The sequence below is a fragment of the Mesoplodon mirus genome (genome assembly GCF_964341445.2).
Source record: "Mesoplodon mirus genome assembly, chromosome: 12".
In the NCBI taxonomy this organism is placed as follows: Eukaryota; Metazoa; Chordata; class Mammalia; order Artiodactyla; family Ziphiidae; genus Mesoplodon; species Mesoplodon mirus.
This window is the reverse complement of record NC_138988.1, coordinates 17,356,111-17,372,753: the sequence shown is the minus strand read 5'-3', so window position 1 is coordinate 17,372,753 and position 16,643 is coordinate 17,356,111. Positions and strand designations below refer to the sequence as shown.

At 48.1% G+C, this 16,643-nt stretch overlaps 1 protein-coding gene across 1 annotated transcript in view; it reads right to left on the bottom strand.

Annotated features, from left to right (window-relative positions):
- Window positions 1–15,006, bottom strand: part of PDZRN3 (PDZ domain containing ring finger 3) — a 256,435-nt gene extending 241,429 nt beyond the window's left edge. The window contains exon 1 of the mRNA XM_082638600.1: window positions 14,188–15,006. Coding sequence (XP_082494726.1) covers window positions 14,188–14,910 — 723 coding nt within the window. The 5' untranslated portion in view covers window positions 14,911–15,006. The remainder of the gene's footprint in view (window positions 1–14,187) is intronic.
- Between the last annotated feature and the right edge of the window lie 1,637 nt (window positions 15,007–16,643).

Genomic DNA, 16,643 nt, shown 5'->3' with positions numbered 1-16,643 from the left:
CTTCTCAAAAACAGCACTGACAGCTTATCACAAAGAGGTTTTATTCTGATATTTATTGCTTCCTGATGAAACCTGCGTTTTCTACTTCTGCTGGGGAAATAAATGGCAACATTTGAATGACATGGGTGCAAATACCTTATTCGACCTCCACGGTGGCAAAGAAAGCCACTCTTGCCAACTGTGCAGTGCCCAGTGGTTTTTCTGGAGCACTGCTTCATTTATTGCTATAGTTGTCCATGTAAATAAAACACTGTTCCATATTTGGCCAGGAAAACTGTATGTAACACAGCCACACACACACACACTAAAGACTAATGGGTCTCAGGGACTTCCCTGGTGGTCCAGTGGTCAAGAATCCATGCTCCCAATGCAGGGGGCACAGGTTCAACCCTTGCTCAGGAAACTAAGATCCCACATGCTGTGCAGGGCACGACCTAAGACATTAAATAAATAAATAAATAAATAAATAATAAAGATTAAAGTTTCTTAAAAAAAAAAACACTAATGGGTCTTAATGTGTAAAAGTATGTCCAAGCGCTTAAAGTTCTTAGCAGCAACGGCTGTTTCTCATGACTAGTTCGTGTATAGCAGAATTCAAAATATTTTCAAAAATGTCATAGAAGCCTTAGCATCAATTACTAAAACCCTGTAAAAACAAAAATGATAATTTATTAGTAGAAAAAAGCAGTTGCTGATGAAAGAACTAGGTGTCCTATAAGAACACAACAAAATCTTCATTTCTGCAGCGTCATTTACTCAATGCAGAAAATACAGTAGGTAAATATAAAAGAGAAGCGAGTCTCTATCAAGCTACTGTACTTTAACAAAAAAACCCCAGCAGAGCCTCAGTAATGACAACCTATTTATGAACTTTAAAAAAAAATAGTCCTATTCATAGTACCACCATCCAGAGCATCTATCAACGCTATCAATCTTTATTGTTCATTTGGCCTGCAACAAGAGAACAGGCAACAATATTCACTGCTGTAAGAGAATAAAAGTTCAGAATCACCCTAATAGTTTTGAGATGTAAATACAATGATGTGCAAACTGAAAGAGTTTATATCTTTCTGCCTTGGAAACAGAAAATGTTGCTAAGTCCATTTCTTGCTTTGTTATCTTAGAGAGGTGAAAAAGTCAGAAATACATGGGAATTTGAGAGAGTTATCATACATATCTTACATTTCTGACTTTCATAACTAATCAAGGATAGACACTGTACAGTCACACAGTAATCCAAGGCAGATGTCTCTGGTTGAACAAGCTCAAATGATGCACAAAGGAGAATGCACAGCCAAATGATTAAAGCAGACCAGTTTTTAATCGACTGTGTGACAACTATTTATTCTTCTAAAAAATGAAAGAAAAATAAAGAAATCTCATTGCATTAACAATGATAACAGCTAACATTTATTGGCTCTTTATCATGTGCCAGAAATTATACTGAGCACTTAAGTGCTTTATTTTATTTAATAATCCAACCAATGTTATCAACTGGCACTATTCCCACCCTCATGATACAGGTGGGAAGACTGAGCGAGAACAAGAAAGCTGTCCCTTGTCAAAGAGCTATTAAGAGGTCAAGCTGGGACTTAAACCGATGATCTCCCATTCTAGACCTTAATTACTGTCTACACTAACTCCCTTTGCGTGTGGAACATAGAAAAGAGTGCCATGTAGACCAGCAACATATTTGGTCCTGCCCAAGACTGTGCTCTTGTTGGAGTTCCAAAAAGTTCCACAAAGGAACTCATCATAGGAGGTCTTACCCCGGAAACCAGTATCAGAACAAAACTCCAAACTCTTTAGTGAACTATTTATCTCCAGAAGACCCAACCTGAGATGCCCAAAGACACCTAGGTCTGGTCCCAAACTCAGAGATCTCTCTCCAGGGACAATGGAGACCAACTGAGATGATACCTGAAATAAGATTCCTCAGCCAAATAGCAATGACTGTTGTTCAGGAAGGACAGACACTGGTTTTAGGTGACATGGCCTATTTTAGGACTAATTTACAGGACTGAGTCATCCTGTGGAAGATTCAACACATGATACTGGGAGCAATGACAGAGAAGAGAAAAGCACTGTCTGAGCCAAATTCCTTTCATTTCTCCATCTAATGACCAAAGGTCATTTCCTTTTCTCTGACACCCTGAGCTTGATCCTGATTTTTCCTTTCCACTCCCCTTCTCACAAGCAACCTTAACTATCAAACTTTCATTTAATTTCTGATTCTTCAGAAGAAATAATAGAGAATTTAAACACTAGGCTTCACACAACACCACGTTTAACAGGTTAACCTTACTTCCTGCTTAATTATTTAACCTGCTCCTGGGTTCAAAATGCATCAGATCCAGGGCATTTAAATGATTCTCATTCAATTATATCCCACTGAGTGAAGAGATGTACAAATGGAATAAGGACAAAGGCTCTCATCAATACTGTGTTCCCGGCTGCTCACAGACATTATGTTAATAAGTGACACTGTTCATCTAAAGGAAAATTTAACCTATATTGCTCTGTTTTGGTAGTTTATCAGAACCCACGCTTTGAAACTTTCTCAGTGGCTTGGTATAGTAAAAGAAGGGAAAGAGGACTTCCCTGGTGGCGCAGTAGTGGAGAATCCGCCTGCCAATACAGGGGAGGTGTGTTCGAGCCCTGGTCCGGGAAGATCCCACATGTCATGGAGCAACTAAGCCCGTGCACCACAACTACTCAGCCTGCGCTCTAGAGCCCGCGAGCCACAACTACTGAAGCCTGCGTGCCACAACTACTGAAGCCCGCGCACCTAGAGCCCGTGCTCCAAAACAAGATAAGTCACCGCAATGAGAAGCCCATGCACCACAACAAAGAGTAGCCCCTGCTTGCCGCAACTAGAGAAAGCTCACGTGAAGCAATGAAGACCCAACACGGCCAAAAATAAATAAATAAAATAAATAAATTAAAAAATATATATATACCAATTAAAAAAAAAAAGAAAGAGCTCTGTTTCACAAAAACAACTGAATAACCGAAACATCAGCCTTAGGAGGCAGGTATTATATCAATGCTCTACACCTGAGAAACTGAGGCTTGAGTTTCTTCACTTGCTGAAGATCACATGGGTCCAAGAGGGAGGGGCAGGGTTGGAACCCAGGTCCACAGGACTCCAACACCCATGCTGCTCCTCCTGGGCTGGTAAACGTGTGCACCCTACCCTAAATTCTTTTGCCTCAAAAGACACGGCTTTCACATTAAAATGTCATGAAGGATTAGACATCTAATTAGCTTTGTAATTAAGAGTTTTAAGCAAGGCTTCTTTGGACTATGCAATAACAGTGGCAAAAATTAGAGTATCTATTATACCCTGAAGGGTGTCATAAGAATACTACACCTTTGACAGGAACAGGGTGATGCTTAAGATCTTGGACTTCATAGTCAGAACCTGAGTTGAGTCTCCTCATTCTTAGAATGAGGATAATAACAGTTTCTTCTTGAAACATGAATGAGATAGACTATCACTGCCTAGTGCCCCCGTACAGGGCCTGGCCAATAGCAAGGGTTCCAAACACGAGCAGAGCACAGTGTGGGCCGGACACTAGCACATCTCAGCACTGAGGCCATAGGGCTGTTTAACCACATAAATGACTCTGCTACAAAATTCTGGAAATGAAGAATGTCTAATCCTAAGTTAACTTACTCAGTCTACAGCAAGTTTGGGAGAGCTGAGGCCTGAAGTTAAGGAAATAAAGACAGTTGTACATTCATCCCAACATCTGGCCATCTGATGGGAGCTATTACATCCACGTGCACGTTCCTCCTTTTCCCAAGTCTGGAAAAAGAGCAGCACATTCTTGGAGGACTGCACAAGTGCCAGGAGACAGATTTTATCCTGGAGGTAGTGGGAGAGAGAGACATGATAAAGAAAACAAGGGAAGCAGCTTGGCGTGGACCTTCAGGGGCACGGAGGTGGGACGGGCGAAGGGCACTGATCAGATGGCTGTGAGGCACCAGGAGAGGAAACCGGACACAGGACACCCCAGGCCTGGAGGGAGGTGGCCCTGGGAGAAAAGCGGGTGGGGCAACAGATGGTGGCTCCCAACAGGACAGGAGAAACATCAAGTCCAAGGAAGTGTGGGCTTGGATATGGACAGTGGAGGGAGGAGTGTGGGGCACAGGATACCCAGGTATTGCTGAGACACTTGGACACCTCCCAGTTCTATCGGATGAGTGAGTCTTGATGGGCTGGGAAGAAAGCAAAAGGTGAAGAATAGAGGGCGGGGTGGGGAACAACAAAATTGGAAATGAGATAGCACCTCCTTGGCAGCTTTTCCTAGAGCCACCCTCTTCCTGAATGGCAGGGTCTCTTCCCTTCCGGAGCCAGGACTCAGGAGGGAGAGGCGCTCTCACCAAGAGCCCGGGGTGGGGGATGGAGAAGGAAGATGCCTTCATATTCTGGAGTCCAGGGCCAGCACTGCCTCCTTGGGAGAAGGGGCACGAAGCTCTAGCAGATGCTCAGCACCCTGTCTCCACCCCAGAATCCAAATCAAGTGGTCAGTCAGGCCCCTAGTGAAGTGTAGGGTCTCCTTGGGAGATGCTTAGGTCTTTAGGATTGAGAAAGGGCAGAGACAGAGTAACCCTGGAGAAGCGGGTGTGGCATGAACCATCCACAGCCAGTAAGTTACAAGTAGAAATAGAAGCTCCAAGTTCAGGAACATACACTAGCTTCTGCTTAAAATAAGCTTGGCTATCATATTCAAACATGTAACTACCGATCAGTGTTAAAATCACCCAATTTGTAATCTGCTCCATTCAAGGTCCAACTGGACAAGAATTTGGGGAGGGGGGGTGGAATAAAAGCCACAGCAAAAAAGCAGAACTCAAATGTACTTTGTCAAAAAGACACCTTATGGTGGCTGTTTTTTTTTTTAAGTCCAAGAATGCAAACTGTCTTCTATGGTAGAGTCCCTCTTCCTTTCAGCATCACTCTGTCACTGTTCTCCTCCAAACAATCCAGCCTCAGAAGCTTGGACTCCAGCCATCTCCTAAGCGGTGTGGCAGCCCCCAAAGTCCATCATGCCGCTGTCAATGTGGATTCTTTCTAAAAACTCCTTTCCGCCCAGTGACGGGTGTTCCTTGATTATTGCTGTTGTGGGACTTGTAGCCGAGAACGGGCTAGACTGGAAAGCTGCCCAGCGGGTTGTGAGAACCGTAATTGACTGACCACTAGTCTGTGTATCTGGGGTGACACAACACCTCTCAGCCTCAGATTATGCAAAGCTCCCAGAGACTTGCACAGCTGGGAAACAGCTCTGTCTGTTGACTAGTGACAAGAGAGCGCAAAAATGTGGAGGGGCGGGGCTGGGGGACCAGGAGGCAGAGATGGCTGCCAGAAATTCTGTCCTGAAGAGAATGGGGATGCCTTCTCTCCCTGCACCAAGATGTTTCTGTCCTCTTGGTTGGGCAAACTATGTTATTAATGAGGAAGCAGCTTGGACCAAGCCCTCCCTGTAATTCCAACTTCAGTTCTAAAAGAAGGGATTCTTGGAGGAAGAAGAGAAGGGGAAAACGGTTCAAGCCTAGGACTGAAGGTAGTCGTGGGAATGATGCTTGAAAATGAATTGGAAATGGATGAGACAGTCAACTGAAGTATTAGCAGCGTTTATCTGTCACCAGAATAGGAGCAGAGGATGAAAAGAGACAAAGGGCAAGAGAAAACAGGCAGAAAGGAGCAAAGATATAGCTTTTATGGAGCCATAATATCTACAGAACAGGATATATTCATCCACAGCCAAAGAAGATGTTTCTGAAAAATAACCTAAGACATTAAGTAAAGATTGTCAGTGCTGCCCTAGGCCAAAAATATACACATATTTTAATCTGCTGCTATATTTAGATAACCTAAGAAATCCCTAAGTCTACTTCTCTACTTCCATGAGTTTGATTTCAAGTCTGTATCTTGCATTTTTATCATCTGCTCATCTGGTGAACGCCCACAAGCGAAGCTTTCACCAACATACAGACAACAACAAACCAAATTAAGGTGCTGCAGCATTTTCACATTTCCACTTGACAGACTACAAGGTGATTTCAGTTTTTGAAATGGGATCATCCAATTACCCAACTTGGAGCATTTTCTTGTCCAAATCAGCAACAAAGCAAAGGCTACCCAGCTGCAAAGTCCTACATTCTCACTTACAGGAAGGTGGGAGCTTGGCCTGGCCCATCCTTCTTTAGCTTTGTTAATTGCAGTTGGACGACTATAAATACAAGTAAACACACAGTGACCTCATCTTATTCGCGCCTTTAGCCTCCTCCTTTACACCCTAGCTTAGAGTTGCTACCCAGATGCAGTGAAATTGACTTGAATATCCCTCTTTCACAAATTTTTCAGCACTGACAAGCAGTCAGAGAAGAGAAAGACAGAGATTCTGGTCACCCAAGGGCATTCCATGGCTTGCAATGAGCCTGTAATCCTTCGAGTAAAAATCCCTTTCCTTCTTCTCTACTAAACTATCTCCAATTTCTAATGTTTCTTCAGTGATTTACTTGAAGAACATCCCTAAACCTATAGGTACTGAATAAACATTCACTTAATAAATGTTCAACAGGCTTCCCTGGTGGCGCAGTGGTTGAGAGTCCGCCTGCCGATGCGGGGGACACGGGTTCGTGCCCTGGTTCGGGAAGATCCCACATGCCGCGGAGCGGCTGGGCCCGTGAGCCATGGCCGCTGAGCCTGCGCGTCCGGAGCCTGTGCTCCGCAACGGGAGAGGCCACAACAGTGAGAGGCCCGTGTATCGCAAAAATAAATAAATAAAAATAATAAAAATAAATGTTCAACAAATGCTTGGCAAGCCTTACTATGCACATTATGTTCATCTCATTTAACCCTAATGCCAGTCCTATCAGCATTACCCCATTTTGCAGATGAGGCAATTAAGGCTTAGAGGAGGTTAGAAGATCCTCCCAGAGATCCTCAACAACAAGGCAGAAGGAGCACAGCAGCCTGGATATCACTAACTCCAGGGTCTGATACTAATCACATGACAGCTCAGTTCAGGGTACCCTGGAGCTGCTGGTGACACATCCAACCCTGACCCCACCACCTTAAAGCGACCTCACCCCCTTCCTGATCCACGTGCAGCAAAGACAGAGGGCACCTGAGAACAGCTTCTAGCAAAATTCTAGGGCTGACCCCTCTGCCCAGGACTCATTTCTGCACACTCGTCCCCCTGTGCCAGGGTAAAAGCTCATCCAACCACCCCTCCTGGAGAAGGGGCTGCTGCAGGGCCCACGTGCACACAGGCTGCACGTGGCTCCGCCCCTTAGGCTCCCTGTAAATAGACATACGGGATAGGGGAGAAAGATGGACGCTCGGGTCCATCTGTTAGTTATTTTCTTTACAAGGGTAATCATTATGTTACACCACTTCCCTTTCTTATTGGAACAGGCTTATTAGAAGACCATTAGTCTGGGGGGACAGAGGTGACCCACGGCTAAAAGGCTTGGCTGAGCAAAGAACAGCAAGACGTGTTGTTTTCAAAGGCACAAGTGGGTGTCTGATTGATCCAGGGGTGAAAGCCGCTCAAGTTCCCCTTTGCACCCAGTGGTGCCTGTCCCAGCGCCTGAAACACAGTGTATAATCACGTGAAGAGCTGGGCTGAAAGAACACGTTGGGAAGAATTTCATTTACTTCCTACCATCAACCACTCTTTAACTTACTAGGTTCGAAATTAAGGAGATGAGGCATGATTCCATCCAGGACACCACCTCTTTTCTTTTTCTTCCCTTCCTTTCCCTTCCCTTTCCTTTCCCTTTCTTCCTTCCTTCCTTTCTCTCCTTCTTCCTCTAACTCTCTTTTACAGGCAGGACCTGTTTTGTTTTATACTGCATGTGTTCCACACCAGACCTCTGAAAACAGGAATTACAGCGTGGGGTGAACACACCTCATCACCATGGACCAGAAGCCATCAGACCAACTAAACAGAGCCAGAAAATGATGCTGGGGAAGCTGTTTAATCTTTGGAGTCTCTCTTTTTCCATCTGTACTAGGAAGGGTAATGGGCTGTGGGTACTGACCTCACAGAGTCTTCCTGAAGATGCACCCACATCTCTAACCCGCACAGTGCTTGCACGTATAGTAACAGTCCTTTGGAAACCCTGTATGAGACTTTGGAGGGGACACTGCCTCAGGAGAAAATACTGTTCTTATTTTGGTAACAGCCTGGAGTCAGGTGCTGAGTTCAAATCTCGGCTCTACACTTAGAATCTGTGTAACTTCTGGCCTTAACCTAACCATTTTATAATGTTTTACAATCCTCCTCTTACCAAAAAAGAAACGGTTCTACCCAATGAATAAGATGGGGAAGCTAATGTGTGTACATACACAATGTACCCTAAGTGTATGGCACCCAGTTAAACTCAACGAATGTTACTTCCTTTCAAGCTCCTTAGTCTACAGCCAACACAAAACCACCTTATAGATTCTCTCTCATCAAATATTTTTACAGAGGAGCAAACATCACTTGTGAACTCAGAAAGAATCACTTAAGATAAACGGCAACAGAATTCCCAATTCAAATTATTCAGTTATGATCATTCAAGCCAGTGTAGCTGGGTAACATAATTGTAAGCCAAATCCTAATTTTCTTTATAAATCACTGAAATGAAATGGATGCAACAGCCCACAATTCCTTTAGCTGAACTGGGCTGTTCTGTTAAGATACACCATGGAATGGCCACTTGCTGACACTTTTCAGAAACAGAAAAGACACTGAACTGTGAACATTCTAATAGATACATTTCAAACTGTTCGGACATCTGGAACACCTTTTCATACAATTGTCTATTAGATTCACTTATCTCCAGGAGTTCTGAAGTGGACAAAATCGTTTCTGGGATTTGGGAGTTTACACAAATGGATCTGGGGAAACAAAAGCATGCCTCCCACAAACCTGGAAACAATTTTGTTAACTTGCAGGTCACGGAAAAACTCATTCTTTTTTAAGAGTGAGCTAACAAGCTCACTCTTGGTTAGCAATCTGAAAAGTTTCGACAGCTGACAAGACAGCCCTTTCGATCCTGAATTTATTCACTGAACAAAGACATACCGAGAGTTCACAGGGTACATGGTAAGCGAACTGGTGCTGGGATACGCAGACCTGGTCCTTCCTTTACTGTCCTTCACAGACAATAAACAGCTCTTCCCATTATTCAGTTACAGCTGTGATGAAGGCCATGCAGGCGGAGCACCAAGGTGAGAGTCTCAGGGCACCAGACCTAGTCTGTGAGGTCAGAGAGGGCTTCCCACAGGCAGTGATGCTTGAGCTGGGATGGGAAGGACAGAAAGGTTATCTAGTCATGAGCAAACCCTAAGTGCTGATAGAAAGGCAGGGGCTAGAAGGGGAGAGTTGGAAAACTTGCCAGTTAGCTAGCAATGAGCAACTGGAAAGACTATTCCAAGGAGAAAAAAGAACAAGTGCAAAGGCCCAGGGGCAAGAAGGAGCTCAGGGACATATTCACAGACCTGCCAGAAGCCAGTGAACCTGGGAAGAGAGACTAAAGGGGAGAAGAGTACAGGCAGGTGGAGGCCAGCAGGACCCAGAGTGTGCTTGACCTTATATCCACCCAAGAGAAACTCAAGGCACAGCAGGGTTGAAGGAAGAGTGACATCAGATTTACATTTCTAAGAAATGATTCCCAGCTCGAGGTAACTGGAGGGGAGCAGGAAAATACACAGAGGGAGCAGCTGTGATCTAGGCAAGAGGTTATGGAGGTTGAGACCAAGGCCGATTTTTGTCCCACAGGGAACAGTGGCAGTGCCTGGAGCTATCTGTGACTGTCACGACGTGAGGCATGCTTCTGGCATCTAGTAGGTGGAGGCCAGGGATGCCACTCCACATCCCATAATGCACACAATACCTTCCCCACCACACACACACACACAACCAAGAATTATTCACCCCAAGATTCTAATAGTGCTGAGGTCAGGAAACCCTGGTTTGGACCAAGGTCATCATCTGATGGGACTGGAGAGCAATGAACAGATTCAAGAAGTGTTTAGGAGGTATAATCAACCTGACTGAATGGCAGACTGGAAGTAGGGCTAAAAGAGCAGAAGCTATCAAGGCTGGGTCTCAAGTTTCTCAACAATTCCAAGGAAAGTTACGCCCAGAACTTTCTCTTTCCCAGAAAGCCAAACAAGTTATTTGCTGTGGAATGCCTTTGTTCTTAGAATCAGGTGGACAAGTCAGGGTAGGAAACTGAGGCTGGGAGACCAACTCTTTAACATCCTCAAGCACAGCATCAGCAAGTCTGCTGTAGCCCGGATGAGGCTTCAGATTGGTTCAAGAAGCCTTTCTGGACCATGTTACCTATCATGTAACTGTTAGGCAGTCTGGGTTTTAGAACTTCACCCTGGTCTTTCAAAAAACGTTCAGGGGGCTTCCCTGGTGGTGCAGTGGTTGGGGGTCCGCCTGCCGATGCAGGGGACACGGGTTCGTGCCCCGGTCCGGGAAGATCCCACATGCCGCGGAGCGGCTGGGCCCGTGAGCCATGGCCGCTGAGCCTGCGCGTCCGGAGCCTGTGCTCCGCAACGGGAGAGGCCACGACAGTGAGAGAGAGGCCCACGTACCACAAAAAAAAAAAAAAAGAAAAAAGAAAAAAGTTCAGGAAGGGATGTTCAAACGATGATCAGTAAAATCATAACTGTGTGGAGAAGACCAACATGTGTTGATCTATATCTGTACTTGAGCCCACACTCTTTGTCTAGCTGAGTAGCTACCTAAAACGGGATAGGTGGCCCAGCATGAGCTGGTAGCTTGTTAGCAACGCAGAACCTCCCGCCCATACCAGCCCTGATGGATCAGAATCTCTAACGGTAAAGAATCTGCGATTTAACAAGCTTTCCAGGTGATTCCAATCATGTGAAGGTTTGAGAAGACCCGTTCCAGCTCACCTTGTAGGGCAGGAGAAACAATGCCTAAGTAGGTCCGAACCCTAAATGCTCAGCTGGTATCAAAAGTCCAAAACCTTATATTATTTAAATAATGCCAGATCATTTTATGGAACAAGTTCTAGGCCTTGAAGAAAGGGTATGGAAAAATCTTCTGAGACTTTCTTATCTACTTCAGTTTGTAACAGAGAGGTAAATGATAGGACTTAAAAAAAAATAATAAAAGTGTTGTGCATGCGAGTTTCCAAGCAATATAAATCCTTCTGCTTTTTAGAAGAGAATAAACAGTACCCAGCAGGAGCAGAGAGTCTGGCCAATGAAATAAACAAGTTCTTAAACAGCTTGCAGTGGGAGGGGTCTGTCTGGCAGGCACTGGAACAGCAAAAGCTTTCCATAAGGCCCACTGAGGGTTAACCTCAAGGCAAAAGGATCGCGCTTCCCCCAACGGCCTGGGCTGGGACCAGCCAGGGTCTGAGGCCAGAAAAATGAACCAGTGCAGCTTTCAGGCCAGGCCATTCTTGGCTGTCCTCAGGCCCAGCAATGAGGTCCATAAAAGTCCCAAGCAGCACTCCAACTCCAGAAGGAAACTTTCTCTGTAAGCTCAAAAAGCAACATCTTGTCCCTAAGCTTAATGCCCCTGATTAGCCTACTGACTCACCCAACAGAGCTTCAAAAACTTCCACAGTTTTGATTCAAGTATCATATTTTTGATTCCGAGACGGAGTTTACCCAAACACTCCAGAAAGAAAACAGAAAGGCAAGAAGAAATAATAAACTAGCTTCACAATGAATGATCTATAAACTCTGGGGGAGTGAATGGCTTATTTATAAATAAGCATCACTTAAAACTATGCAGGAAGTCCAGATGACAGCATAAACAGGAGAAACTCCGGAAACTCCTTCACCCCAAACCCGGCGCCTGCTTGAAGACCCAGCTTTGCCCCTTACTTTGGTGACTCGCAAGCTCACGCCAGTCTTTTGTACGCCTGTGCGGTCCTGGGTGAGCCTCAGAGCTGTAAATATTTGCCCTTCGCCCAGAGCCGGCCAGCTGCTGAGGCTGCTGCTGACAGACAGGCCGGGGGCCAGGATGGGGTGGAGGCGGGGAGGGGGGGGAGTCGGAAAACTGGCAGGCCGGGTGTGCGCTGTGGAAGAGGGGGCTGGGAAAGGGCAGGGAGAAGCAAAGCACACAAGCAGACACAGGCCCCTGGGGGCCCCTCAGGCAAATACCTTCTCCTCCGCTGCAACAGGCAGCCAGAGTGGCAGCGGCAATGGCCCATGCCCCTCCCCAGTTGGTGAAAATGTGGCCTTTGCAATCACGGAAATCTTCATTCTCATCTGGTGACTGTGCCCCACTCAGAGAACAGGTGACAACAAATGGAGACATTTCTGGTTGTCACCACTGGGCAGGGGGCGGTACTACTGGTATCCAGTGGGTAGAGGCTAGGGATGCCGCTCAATATTTGACAATACGGGCTTCCCTGGTGGCGCAGTGGTTGAGAATCTGCCTGCTAATGCAGGGGACACGGGTTCGAGCCTTGGTCTTGGAGGATCCCACATGCCACGGAGCAACTAGGCCCGTGAGCCACAACTACTGAGCCTGCGTGTCTGGAGCCTGTGCTCTGCAACAAGAGAGGCCGTGATAGTGAGAAGCCCGCGCACCGCGATGAAGAGTGGCCCCCGCTTGCCACAACTAGAGAAAGCCCTCGCACAGAAACGAAGACGCAACACAGCAAAAATAAATAAATTAATTAATTAATAAAAACTCCTACCTCCAACATCAAAAAAAAAAATTGACAATGCAAGGGACCGCCGCCCATAACAAAGAATTTTGGGGCCCAAAATGTCAAAACACCCCAAGGTGGACAACTGAGGTAGAACCTGAATCCCAGCTCTGGACGAGTTCTATGACCTGAGCCTGCTTTCTCATCTCAGAGGATTCAATACGGAATGCCTCCGAAGTGCTTTGCCACAGTCCCTGGTACATAATAAACCCTCAGTAAATGGTACCTGTGGTTACATTGGGAGGCAACACGAAAGTGGTCGCGAGCTTGGGCACCAGTGGGTTCAGAACCCAATTCTGGCACCTAGAAGCTGGGACTCAGGCATCTGACTGCCTCTCGCTGGTCCTGAGTTTTCCTCACCTACAAAACGAGAAGCAACGTGCCTCCCTTACTTGATTACAAAGCAAACAGCTGAGAAGCCTAAGTGCTCAGAACGGGGCCTGGGGCAAAGCAAGCCTCCAGTAGTGGTGGCTGTTATAATTACACCAACTCCCAGCACAAGGGGATGGCTTACAAGGGGAGGAGGTTAAAGATAACTGCAGGTGATGCTTGCTGAGCGTTCACTTTCCACGAGGCACCGTGCTAGATCCTTTTCACATGTTCTCTCCCTGAAGGGGGTAAAGAAGCTATTTTACATTTAGGGAAACGGAGGCACCTGGAGGTTAAGCCACAACATGACTCAGCTGTTTAGCCAAGAGCCTGGATTCGAGAACAGTTCTAATTTCAAAGGCCTCACTGTCAATTATTACTCTGTATTTGGTGGTGGTCCCTTTACTTCTTTCTGGAATTCTTTCAATCCCTAGAGGAATACTACAGAAGGGGCCTGTCTGTGTTCACCCCCTGTGTCACATCTCTAGGGCCATACTTTCCAACTTGAGGGAGCTTGAGCTGCTTGCTCAAGGTCAGCCAGCTAGTTGGCAGCAAAGCCCACGTCGGAATCCAGCTTTTACTCCAGAGGCCTCTCCTCTGGCAGCCTTCTTAACTTAATCTACACGGGCTGTGGGCTCCTTTTATTCTTTCTGGAACTCCTGAGGGTGCATAGATATAGTTCACGCCGTGTGTCAGTATCTTATCCTGTGTGTCACGTGTCTAGGAACCATGTTTCCCAACCTCCAAAGAGGCTAAGAGACTTCCCCAAGATCACCCAGCTGGGTCTGCAGCAAAGCCTTTGCACACTTCTGACTCTGGAGCCACACTCATTGTTACTCTGCGCTGGTCACGGATTCCTTTGAGTCTTTCCAGAACCCCTGAAGCTGCTGGAGCTATACTTCACCCTGAGTCTAATCTGTCAAAGGACCACAGTTCCCAAGTTTAGGCCGATTCCCCGACCTTGCTCACGGTGATCTATCTGGCAAGCAGTGTCAGAAGAGGGAGGCAGAGATGCTCCCGGGACCCCCGTGCCCAAAGGGACTGGGAGGCGCCCCGGGGACCCAGGAGCCCGGCAGGGGGTCGGGGCGGGCGGCGGGTGCCTACCTTGCCGCCGGGCGGCGTGGCCACGCAGCGGCTGAGCGAGTCGAGGCGTGCGCTGTACTCGGTGAACTTCTTCTGGTAGCGCAGAGCGGTCATCTGCAGCTCCAGCTGTGCGGCGGCCAGCTGCGCCACCAGCGACTTCTCGCGCTTGCCCGCGCGCAGCGCCTCCTTCTTGAGCGCCTTGTGTAGCGCGCCCAGGCGGGCCTGCAGCGCGCCGTTGTGCGCCCGCAGGGCCCGCGCGCAGCAGTGGCCGCCGGCGCGCTGCTCGCCGTGCGTCAGGGGCAGCCCGCAGCCCTCCTGGCAGCGGCCCACCGGCCGCGCGTCGCACGCGTCGCGCATGTGCGCCTCCACGTCGCGCCGCAGCAGCACCTGGCCGCAGCCCGCGTGGCGGCAGCGAGCGGGCGCGAAGTCGCAGCGCTCGAGGTGCTCGGGCAGCTGTTGCAGCTTGACCACCCGGCCGCAGCCGCGCGCCGCGTGCGCGCACTTGATGTCGAGCTTGAGGATGAGACGCTTGAGCGGCAGGACGTGGTTGAGCTCCTTGGCCGAGAGGCGACCGCGGCAGCGCGCCGGGCAGCTGCCCTCCTGCACCACCCAGGGCAGCACGCAGCCGGCGCAGAAGACGTGGCCGCACGGCGTGGTCAGCGGGTCCTCCAGGACCTTGTGGCACAGCGCGCACTTCAGGTCCGGGTCCACGTCGCCGTCGAAGCGGTCCAGCTCGAAGCCCATGGTGGCGGCCGGGGCCCGGGGTCGCCGCCGGGCGGCCGGCCGCCCCCTCCTTCCCTGCGAGGCAGCCGAGACGCGCCGGCTGCGCCGCCCGCTCTCTCGCTGGCTCTCCCCGGACTGAGCCTAATTGCTCCAGACTTCCTCGGAAAATGCCCGAGGAACAGAACTCCTCAGCCGTATTTGCGTGAGCGCGTGCGCACGCACATCCTGCCTCGGCTGCCTCCCGCCCGCCCCCTGCAAAAGGGAGGAGGACGGGTGGCGAAGGAGGGTAGGAAGGCCCAGAGGCTCGCCAAGGGGACTGGCCCGCCCAGGACGCCAGCCTGAGCCCTTCTCTCCGGAAACTCCACTCCGCTCTCTTGCAGTTTTCGCTATGGGAGACAAAATGCCAGCCGAGAAAAGCTCACTAAGTTAGGCGCAGAGGGTCCTGCTGTCGCCCAGACGAGTTTTCCTGGAGCCCCTTCCTGGCCGGATCGCGACTTTTTACTCCCCTCCCCTGCCTCCTCTTTTCGTGGCTGATTACAGACAGCGAAAAATATCGCGGGGCCCGCTATCTCAGCACTTACGGTCTTTATTTATTTATTTCATCCCGGGGAAAGTTACAGAGCCTGCGGGACGCTCCTGCAACTACAGATCCCACCAGAGGTTCAGCGGACCCCGAGGTTTGTCAGGCCAAGGTTTGCAGAAGCAGAGGGCGAATCTACGAGGGCCAGTTTTCGGGGACGAGAGAGAGCTGCTCGCCGGCTGCCAGGGTGGAAGAAGCTGCTGGGCTGGCTCCGTTCACTTCACCTAACGCCTCTGAAGTGTCTGCAGTAAAGTGTGGCTTGCATTGTGCTGGGCCCTGATAAATCGGTTCCTTTAAAAATCATCAGTACAGTATTCTGAGAGAGCGTCGTACTTAAAAATTATTTTCCCCCATTACAAAAGAAGTAACGCTGGTCTTACAGCGTTCAAAACCGCACAAGTGTAGAACTTGGAGAAGTTCCCCATAATCACCCCCACAATCATGTGAACTGCGTTCCTTCAATTTTGTTTTTTTTCCTATATATGCACTTTGTTATATTTCCATTCTCCAGTTGAGGAAATTCAGGCTGAGAGAAGGCAAAAAATAAAATACTCTTGAAGGCCCTGTAGAGCAGTCTTTCTCAAATTTTAATGTGGATGCAGATTCTGATCCGGTAGGTCTGGGGTGGAGTCTGAGAATCTCCTTGTCAAAAGAGCCTCCAAGTGGTGCTGATGCTATTACTCAATGGAATTCCACCTGATTGGGAAGTGGCCATCCATGAATCTGGACTTTTTTCTTCTGCTGGGGAGTAGCTTCAAGCAGGGCAGTTTTCAGCAACAGTTCTGAGTGTTGAAGAAATACTTTGGGATTCCAACCTAGGTGATCAATTCATAGCGTCATCCATGGATTTCCTGTTTTGTTTTTTTTCCTCTCCCCAGGCTCTAGATGGCTAAGAAACATCCAGCCAGCATTGGTAAGAAAGAAAAATCAAGCTATGGCATTCTCATTTGGAATGTGCTGCCAGATCCTGAAAAATGAAGTGGAAAAGTTGCATCTCTGTGTTTAGTGTGGCTCTGGGGTCTGGAAAGTGGGATGACAGCACCCATTTTGTCTAATTGCTTTTACTTCTCTCCTTTATGTGGCTGCGAAAGCCCCATGACCCTCACTACTTAACTGTTTCACCAGAGTGAAAGGGTTGTGTTGATGTCCACAAGAATTACTTGTTTTGAACCGA